The 10,883-nt window shown below is 38.3% G+C and overlaps 1 protein-coding gene and 1 pseudogene across 1 annotated transcript in view; one reads left to right on the forward strand and one right to left on the reverse strand.

Moving 5' to 3' along the window:
- Window positions 1–10,883, reverse strand: part of LOC102851723 (ubiquitin-conjugating enzyme E2 E3-like) — a 194,964-nt gene that overhangs the window by 84,467 nt on the left and 99,614 nt on the right. Inside the window, exons 3-4 of the mRNA XM_006878952.1 lie at window positions 4,885–5,017; window positions 1,529–1,676 (exon numbers count right to left, since the gene is read on the reverse strand). Coding sequence (XP_006879014.1) covers window positions 1,529–1,676; window positions 4,885–5,017 — 281 coding nt within the window. The remainder of the gene's footprint in view (window positions 1–1,528; window positions 1,677–4,884; window positions 5,018–10,883) is intronic.
- On the forward strand, window positions 7,509–9,696 carry LOC102865025 (annotated as a pseudogene).

Genomic DNA, 10,883 nt, shown 5'->3' on the forward strand with positions numbered 1-10,883 from the left:
TAAAATAGAATTTTAAAATTTTTATTTTAAAACTAAACTACAACTAATTTTGCTAATCAGAATAATTTTTCTTCAATCTGCACAGTAAATAACCACATCCACATTTGAAAATGTACTCACTACGTTGTGTTAAACAGAATTCTGTCCTAGAAACTGAACTTAAGGTATAAATTTTATTTGTATTTCTTTTTAATAAAGTTAAAATACATATGTTGTTGTTAAGCAACTCACAGCAACCTTATGCATAACAGCTCTGAAACCTGTTCTAAACTGAGCCAACCTCATTGTCTCAGATACATCTACCCCCATTACTCCAGTCACTGAGTGAATCTGTCCTACCGAGAGTCTTCCTGTCTTGTGCTGTCCCCCCACCTTCCTAAACATGATGTCCCTTTCCAAGGACTGGTCAATCCTCGAAACATGCCCAAAGTATGTCAGACAAAGTTTCAAGTTTCAGAATCTTTGCGTCCGAGGAGGAGTTTGCTTTTATTTGTATATACAGTACAATATTTGACATGTACCCCACAACAGCCAATAAAATGTAAAGCTTTCTTCTTTCCTGACTTTAACTATAAAAAATGTCTTTCCCAAGTAAATCACTGTTACCTGTTTATGCTTCTTTTCAAAGACATTATATGAATTTATGAACATATATAGTAATATTGTCTCCATACTATGCTTCTGCCCTCCAAAATCATATGCATATATTATTCTTTTTTTCTAGCTTCAACTGATGGATATTCAGGTTGTTTAAAATCATGTGCTTTAATAAATGAAGCTAGGGGAGCTCTGGTGGCCTAGTGGTAAGGAGCTGCAACTACAATCCCGGAGGCGCACTGTTCAAATCCACCAGATGCTCTGCCGTGGAAGGAGGGACAATCTCCTCCTGTACCAGTCAGATCTGATTTGACGGTACACTCACACAAAAATAGTAAAATAATAAATGAAGCTGTGATTAATATAAAAAAAAAAACAAAACCCCAAATCAAAACAACCCAAAACAAAGGACTATCTACCAATCTGCTGCATATATAAGAATTGAGGCTAAGTTAATAACGATAAGCCTTTGGCAATTCATCCACTATTTTTAAAAGTAAATAAACTTCTTTAAAGATAATCATATAGTAAGATAAAAGAAATGAAATTCCAGGTCTAAACATCACTTCATCAAGTCTAGCTACCCATGTTATAAAATTATAATCTGGTACAAACCTTTCATTCTTATGAAGTAATTTTTTTTAATCTACTACAGTAATTACCACGTAAAACATTAACTATAACTGATCAAGTCAAGAAAATAAAAAGTTCTCTCATCACTAAGTGCTGGCTTTAAAATCATACAGCAGCAAGGAAGAAGTAGTTTGGCACATATGTAATGATGTGCTCTGCCAGCAATGAAGTAGCTATTTCATGACCTGATGTGGTCACTCTCCATTTTCTAATAACCTAAATGTGTCAATAAAGGAGGAATGAGGATATACTGCAACTTTTGTTGCCTCATTATGTAAGTTCACAAATATCTGCTTACCCGGGTTGCAGTCTGTCAAAAGGGAACAAATTGACAGCAAAACCTTTGATATAGTCAAAGCAGGACTCCAGTTATCTTTAAGGATGTCCAGACAGATGACTCCCTGACTGTTGATGTTGCAATGATAGATTCTGGTGCGGAAAGTAACCTAAGGACGATCATATTTTTTAAAAAAAGTAAGACATTAATGCTTTATAACCAACTAAAACTCTTGCCAACAGAAACAACAAGTAATGTATGTATCACTGGTAATTCTAAATAGCATATAATTTGAGAGAAAAGTTAATCTTAGATTACTTTGGTTTTATTTGACTAATTTTAACAATTTTTTTTAATTTAACTCAGTATGAAGGCTGTAATGATTTTAATACTAAAAGAGTGGTCAGTTTGATTAGCTTAACATGTTACCGCACATTTTTAAATTGACGACCGTGCTTAGAAACACATTTTTCCCCCTATATATTATTAAATAATTAAAAAATAAATGCATTAGTATGCTTTGTACAAATCATGTTCCTTATTTTATTAATTAAAATGTGCAGGACGGCTATAGACGTCATTTGTGGCAACATGTCTAAAGAAATACTACAGTACATCTACCAAAGTATGTGTGTATGTTATATACACCTGAGTTTAAAGACAGAAAGTGAAGAATAGAAATGTTTTAAGGCTAAAGCATTAAAAAAAAATCAAGTAAGATAAAGTCTTAAAAACGAAAGAAATGAAAGTTAAAACGGTTCCCTAGCTCACCTCCCTGGTAACATCAATTCAGCTATTTCTTATCACATGTAAGAAAATAAAGGAGGAGGATTTAGAGCAAGGTTGTGAACTCATCAGCACTACCTGTCCTTTCATTTCTGTTATTCACTTCCACACAGCTGGCTCACTGTTTTTTTAAGCAAAAACAGTAAAACAATATAAACATGGTCTTTAGACACTAGATTTAAAAAAATAAAACAAAACAACCACCAACCAAACAAAAAATCCCTAAGATGTATGTAAAAAGAAGAGAAACCACACAAAGAAACAGTGCATGAAGAGTTTTCAAACAATTACAAACACTAATACTAATTAGATTGCTAATTTGTGAACTAAAATTGCAAAGAAAAAGAAAACTCATCAAAAATAGTTCCTGTGTAATGTGATCTCCAAGGTGAGCTTTGGAAAGAAAGTAATAAACTCTCAGAAATGTGTGTTTTATGGACATAGCTGTTTTTGGCTTATAAAAAATACCCCAAAACCAAAAACCACCCCCAAAAACATTATCTTTAAGATACTTCTTGTTGAGGAGAGGTGACTGAGTATGAGTCTTTATAATTGCTCTGACAATACTGTAAACACTAGCCAGTGTGATTAACTGCCTCTGTCAGGATGTATCAGTTCAGACTCTATGGTACACAACAACAAGAAGCATATAGCAATTACTGCCACTATTTATAACTACGGTCAAGAATATTACACTAAAGTATTTTTTTTTCCCTTGTGAGAAACTCAACAACTGAATAGAGAGTAACCAGTTGGTGATATACTCATCTTTAACATATATAATTTTAAATGTGAATATAATCTGTGCTGTCATCCACAAGAAAAGTTTGCCCCTTTTACAATTCAGCAAGGCAAGATTCTGTATACTTGGGAGCATTAAATTATATTATCTAAAAATCATATTATTCTGATGGTTACCTAACAGTAAGGCACTCAAAAATTATACTAAAAGTGTGGTTATTAAAAAAATACCTCAAGGCAGCAGCCTTTTGTTCCCAGCAATTTAAGGTAAATACCACTAGGTAGAACTGTTATCACTGTAGAAATTCTGAATTATAATCTGAAGGCAAGACTAATAACTGACTTATAAAAGATAATAATTTTATTTTTATAAGTTACAGAATTACATAAAAGTTATTAAAATATTATACATATATACAGAGCTCTGGTGGTTTAGTGGTAAAAACTTGCGCTATCCCTAAAGCAATGGTTCAAATCCACCATAAAGATGGGCAATCTCCTCCTGTGCAAATAACTGCCTCTGAAAACTCACCACAGGGTCAACTATGAGTTGGTTCCAACTCGATGGCACACAACAACAATACATATATGCATTTGTTGTCAGGCAACATCATGTTGGCTCTAGACACCTTATGAATGACATTAACCCTACCCAATTCAGTGCCATCTAAAATCTCTACTGTGTTTATGCTACCAAAGTAGTCACTGTATCAATCCATATATATAAATTTCATGCTTGTACCCTAACGACTCATAGCTAAATCTCCAGTGACTATTCAGAATCAGTACAATGCATGGGAGGAGACAGCATTGAGCAGCTGGAGGATTTCAACTGCATGCCTTTGGGTTCAAATTTCCTTACCACTAAAGCTACCAGAGCTCACAAGCATTAGGTCACTATGTAGATTTTAAGTAGTATATGGAACTCATTAGGAACAATACTAAAAATAAAAGTCTTTCATCCCAAATAGGGGCCTTAACAGATGAAATGACACACTTTACTCCAGCATGTCAGTCTCTATATTAATCATGGTCAGGCTATATTCAGGGAGTTTTACCTACAGGCATGACTATTCCAGAGAGAGGCACTCTCGTGGTGTAATGGGTAAGGAGTTGTGCTACTAATCCAAAGGCAAGTGGTGGGAAATCCAGTAGTTGCTCTGGAAGAGGGGTGGTCAATTTCCTCCTGTGGGATTTACTGCCTATGAAAACCCACCAAATGGTCAACTATGAGTTGGTTCCAATTCAACAGCACATAACATTATTTCAGAATGGGAAGGGAGAAGAGGAAGATATTCAGTAACTTATAATTAAGCATTCATTGTAAAGTAAGATTTAACTCAACCCTTCGCTGTTCTTTACCTAGTTCATATTTCAATTAAATAAGACAGCAAGGAAGTAAAAGTTACCTAGTTTCTTACAGTTCTCATTACTGTATCATATCGTTTTCTATTTCTCTGCTTATCTATGAGTTATTTAACATAAAGTAAAAAGTTACTTAACTCTTTGGGATCTGTTAAATAGGTTTACTTTTTATCCCATGATGGTTCATAAGAGAGGATTCTAGAATATAACACTGTGATCAAAACTCAAAATTTAATTTGCCTTACTGACATGCAAAGTAATACAGTTTATGTAATCAAATCTTTCTGCTGATTACAAAGTTATATGTAAAAAGCAGAGGCCAATTACTTTCATAGTTTTAAAATTCTTGGCTATTCAGAGTTTATATCAATTCATTAAAAGCATAATGACATAAAATGATCACATCAATACATAATTAACCTTTGGAATAAACTAATTTTCGAGAAGGAATACATATTAAAAAGAAGGTACTTCTGCATTCTTACCTTTGGTGGCTTAAATGGATAATCTGATGAAAATGTGATATCCAGAAAAAACACACCACCTTCATATACAGAACCTGGTGGGCCAAGTATAGTTGATCTCCATTCATAAATGTTATCTCCTTTAGGTCCAGCACTGTTTAAAAGAAATTGAAAATCAATGTGTACATCTGTAAACAATACAAGTTAGCATCTTGAAATAAATTAAGTATTGTACACAGACGTGAGCATGTCATTTGGAAATATTTCAAACAAGCTTAGAATGTCTGTATATGTCTAACACAAAAATTCCTGGTGTTATCTGCCCCATGCATTGTATTACTTCTTTCATTCTTTACACAAACACACATATACAATGAGAACAAGCTGTATCACTGTGACCCTTTCCCTTTAAGCATTTCAGAATTTCCCAAAACATTCCATTCAACAAGAACGCTTCCAAATTTGAAAAAAAGACAGCATCTATGTAATATTTTAATTTATAATCTTTATTATTATTGTTGTCAATCAACTCAATAATGCCTTTTATAAATTTTCATTTTCCTGTAAACAAAGATGATCCAGTCTTAGGATCATGTATGCCCTGTTTTTTTTATCTCATTTCATAGCAATTAGTTATTACTCTATCTCTGACTTTCTAATTTGCACTTTTAAAATATCAATATCCAAATCAACTACTGTCCAGTAGTTTCCAACTCTTCTCAACCATCAGGTTTTTGAGTATAATAAACCTTTATGCATTGTTAAGTACTGCTGTTGAGTCAGAACCAACTCACAACTGATCTTCCAGTAGATTCAGAGGCTGTAAATTGCATAGGAGGAGCCTGCCCCACTTTTCCCCAGAGTAGCCAGATGATCTAAACTACATGCTTTGGAGTTGGCAGTGCAGCTCATTACCATTAAGTCACCAGAGCTCCCCTGTCCATACTATAATTATCCTAATAAACCATATGAAGTAAGTGCTATTACTGGATTTCTATTTTTAGATGAGGAAACTAGGGCACAGAGAGTTAAATAACTTTCTGAATATTCCACAGCTTTAAAATGGAAAAGGCTGGATATGAACAAAGAATGAAAACTAGTCTGCAATTTTTCGATGGCTTGTATTTTCTAATTTCATCGCCAGTGAAATTCTGCAAATACTTATTTGCATAAATGGCTAAGAGAAAGGTACTCTACTAAGAACTCAAACTGCCTCAGTAAAGATTTCACTTTTAGAAGACAGAGTAAATGAAAGCCTACTATTTAACAAAATTAAAGATAGGAGTCTGTTGTTGTCATCAGGTGCTGTCAAGTATGACTCATATTGACCCTATTACAGACCAGAACCCCATCTTGTTAAAGCCAAGTCCTTCCTTTTACATGCAAGCAAATAAGATTGAATGATCCATCTCAAATAAACTCCACTGCCTGTTGGTAAAAGAGTTGGGACTCCCCCCCCCACAAAAAAACACCCTCGTTTCTTACCATTTATTAATAGTTTTAATACTCTTGACACAAGTGAATGTATAAAAAGGATACTAATAGAAACTTCTGTCACTCAAGATTCCTGTGCTGAACCAACGGCACCCAGCTTTAAGAGGAGTAAAGGCTAAAACCCAGCTCTGTAACAGCTGCCATGTTTGAAAGAAAGGTCTTCTTTTTCAGGAAACTGTCATTTGCTGGCCAAGCCATGAGAGTTGAGACTGATAGTCTATAGATCTAAAGGTATCCAGATGGTTTGTTTTATAAGTCAAGCATTTTGTATGTGAGCAGCTGGCCTGCCACTGAGGCTTCAGAACCAGTAGAAAATAGTGATGGCCAAATCTCAAGAAAGTGCCATTCTCATTTACAATCTTAGTACCCCCTCATCACCAAAAGGCAGTGGTGGTTGTTAGGTGCCACCGAATTGATTGTAACTCAGTGTCCCTTAAACCCTGTACTATCCTTGTTGTTGCTGTTGTGTGCTATTGAGTCACCTGTGAATCATAGGGACCCTATGTACAACAGCCCTAAACTCAGCTCTGTCCTGTACCAATCGCACAGTCTCTGAAACTCCCATCCCAATTACCCCAGTCACTGAATCAATCCATCTCATAGGGGGCCTTCCCCTTTTGCGCTGTCCCTCCACCCTGCTAAGCATGACGTCACTCTACAAGGACCTGTCCCTCCTTGCAACATGTCCAAAGTATGTTAGACGGAGCCTTAGAAACCTTGCCTCCAAGGAGCAGCCTGGTTTGACCCTTTCCAGGATGAATCTGTTTATTTTCCAAGCAGTCCATGGTACCCACAAGACTCTTCTCCATTTTCTCTGTTTATTTCTGGTCACTTTGAGGTGACCCGCAGGCCCCTGTCCCGAATCCCCACGCGCTCCGTGTCCCTGCCTGTGCCCGGGACTCCCAATCCCCGGGTCTGGGCGGCAGCCGCTCCCCTGAAAACCTCGGGCTCAGCGGCTCCAGGACACGCGGGGCACGTGGTTTGTCGGATCAAGTGCCTTGTAAGCATGTCCAGTCCAAGCCGCTGAAGAATGAGCTCCATTCCATCATGCCTTTCTGTAAACCCGAAGGGAGGATTTAAGCCCTTCTGCAGGGAGTGTGGACCACACATCATTCATCTGCTTCCATGTTATCCTGTGTTCTCCCACTCAAATGCTCATCCTGAAGGGATTTCTTCATATTAACAGGGTTCCCTATGAACTCCAGAAGACGGAGCACAGAAATGGTACCATTGTTGCTTGGCGATGCGGTCGTCTTCTTCAGCCTGGAAGAGTGTGCCTTGTTGAGTGTTGCTCAGAAGAAGCTCTACAGGGAGGTGATGATGGAAATCTTGGAAAACCTGGACTTCATAGATGTCGAGCAGTACAGGAGGTGTGTGAAGGGATTGAAGACACTCAGCCTGGGAAAATGTGCATCAGATTTCCAAGTTATTCCTGCAACCGTGTCGACATAAACCTGTTGAGGAGTGACCTTGGTGACACCGGCCATGAATGTAAGAAATGTGGCAAAGATTTCTGTACCTTCTCTTCATTTTGGATCCATGTGGTAGATGAACATGAACCTTCAGAATGTGCTGAGACCTATAGGAATCCTTTCCCTTTAGTTTCCAAAGAAGACTTTAATTTTCTAGAAAAGCTTAATGAGTGTATTGAAAAGGGGAAACCCTTTTCTTCTTCTGCCCCCCTTACTAGTACTTCAGACAACACAGTAAAGAGAAGCATTGACAGTGCAGAGAAGCCTTATAATGGTAAGGTATGTGGACAATCTTCGCGTTCTTTGTCATGTCTAAGGAGACATGCGAGAACACATACAGATGGGAAACCTTATGAATGTCACCAGTGCGGGAAAACCTTTCCTCGGCTTGCTCTTTTAACTCTGCATGCCAAAATGCACTCAGCAGAGAGACCTTTTCAATGTATGGAAGGTGAACAGACCTTTTCACGGTCGGATCACCTCGTTAAACAAAGAGGAACTCACACAAGACAATATAAAAGTCAGGAATGTGAGGAAGCCTTTTCAAAATCCACGCACCTCATTAGACATAGAAGAACTCAGGGAGGACAGAGGCCTTATACATGCAAGGAATGTTTAAAGACCTTTTGTCACTTTTCTCATCTTAGAGGACGCACAAGAACATATACAGGAGAGAAGCCTTATGAGTGTAAAGAGTGTAGGAAACTGTTCCCACGGTTAGGTGATCTCAAGGAACACAGAAAAATTCACACAGGAGAGAGACCTTATCAATGTACAGACTGTGGGAAAACATTTTCTCAATCAGGTAACCTCACTTTCACACAGAGCAGTTCACACAGGGGAGAGACCTTATGAATGTCAGGGCTGTGGGAAAACATTTTCACGATCACATAACGTAACTGGACGTAGAAGAGTTCACACAGGAGAGAGACCTTACGAATGTCAGGACTGTGGGAAAACATTTTTACGATCAAGTTACCTCACTGTACACATCGAAGAATTCATACAGGAGAGAGACCTTATGAGTGTCAGGAATGTGGGAAAACATTTTCTCGATCAGGTGCCCTCACTGTACATAGAAGAGTCCACACAGGAGAGAGACCTTATGAATATCAGGACTGTGGGAAAATATTTTCACATTCAAGTGAGCTCACGTTACATAGAAGAATTCACACTGGAGAGAGACCTTATGAATGTCAGGAATGTGGGAAAACATTTTCACGATCAACTACCCTCACTGTACATAGAAGACTCCACACTGGAGAGAGACCTTACGAATGTCAGGACTGTGGGAAAGCCTTTTCCGAATCAGGTGCCCTCACTGTACATAGAAGAGTCCACACAGGAGAGAGACCTTACAAGTGTCAGGACTGTGGGAAGACATTTTCTCGATCAGATGCACTCACTGTACATAGAAGAGTCCACACAGGAGAGAAACCTTACGAATGTCAGCACTGTGGAAAAGCTTTTTCATATTCAGGTACCCTAACTGTACATAGAAGAATCCACACAGGAGAGAGACCTTATGAATGTCAGGACTGTGGGAAGACATTTTCAAAATCAAGCCACGTCACGTTACATAGAAGAATTCACACTGGAAAGAGACCCTTTCAATGAAAAGAATGCTGGAAAACCTTTGCTCAATCAGCTCACCTCACTCAACATAGAAGAATTCACAGAGGAGGGAGACCTTCGGAATGTCAGGAATGTGGGAAAGCTTTTTCAGATTCAGGTGTGCTCACTGTACATAGAAGAAGAGTCCACGCAGGAGAGAGACCTTACCAGTGTCAGGACTGTGGGAAAATATTTTTTTCAATCAGGTAATCTCGCTGTACATAGAAGAATTCACTCAGGAGAGAGACCATAGATGTTGCAGGCAGAGGGTAAAGTATTTTTGTGATTATTAATAATGAGACAGACTACCAGGAATGATATCGAACAGAGAGCGTGAAAAGCAGGGGGCCAGCAGTTCTCCACTGAAGACCCCCAGCCATGCTTCCGGAGTATTTATGGAGAATCGGAAGGTGAACAAAGTAAAATCCTAAGGAAGTACAAAACAAACACAAGGGCTCATGGGGAAGTCTGTTGCAGACAAGGCCAGATTCCTCTCTGTTGTTTACTTTATGCTCATCTCAGGAGGGAGGGATTCAGTCACTACAAACTAAGAACAATGGTGGCTCTTAAGGAATGGCATAGTGCCACAGGGTGAATTCTAGCTTCTGTTAAGCCTCTCTCATATCCTGATATTACACTAGGTTTATTATTAATATTAAATTTGATATTCAGCTTTCCACTCTTATGAATGTCAGGAATGTTGTGAAACATTTTGACATTCAAGACGTCTCACTTTACGTAGAAGAATTCACCCAGGAGCAAGACCATATGAATATAAGGAGTATGTGGAAACCATTTCAGCGGCAGGGTACCTCACCAAACATTCAGATTCACAGAGGCCACAGACCTTAGGAATAGAGAAATCAGTGTGTCACCTTCAGCCTAACTGTCCATACACAAATTCCCACAGTGGAGAGACCTTCTGAATGTAAGGAATGGGGAAAAGGAGTTTACAATCAGTGCCCCACATGGAAGAATTCACCCCGGAGAGAGATCTTAGGACTGTCACAAATGTGGGAATACCTTTTCACAGTTGAGTCACTTCAGTACATAGAAAAATTCACACAAGAGAGAGAATTTAGGAATGGAGGGAATCCTTTTGTGACCCTTAAACTATACCTGAAGAGTTCCCCCAGACAGACCATCTGAATATAAGGAATGTGGGGCCACCTTTCCACAATCAGATGGCATGAGGACATGCAAGCATTCACAAAGCACAAAACTATTAGGAGCAACGTAGGACATAGTTGATCCGTCTGTGCTGCCTGAGCACATTTATACTCACCCTGCAGAATCCTCCACCCTCACTGGACACCTGAGAACTTAAACTAGATAGACAGATGAAGAAGACCATTAGGAAGGAATTAGTCTTCCTGATCATGGAGGAGAACTGTTGTTCTATCTTGCAAAGTGAGATACTTGCAGAGGTTTTATGATTCT

The sequence above is a fragment of the Elephantulus edwardii genome, unplaced genomic scaffold (assembly GCF_000299155.1).
Source record: "Elephantulus edwardii isolate Elephantulus edwardi_28Jun2011 unplaced genomic scaffold, EleEdw1.0 scaffold00001, whole genome shotgun sequence".
NCBI lineage: Eukaryota > Metazoa > Chordata > Mammalia > Macroscelidea > Macroscelididae > Elephantulus > Elephantulus edwardii.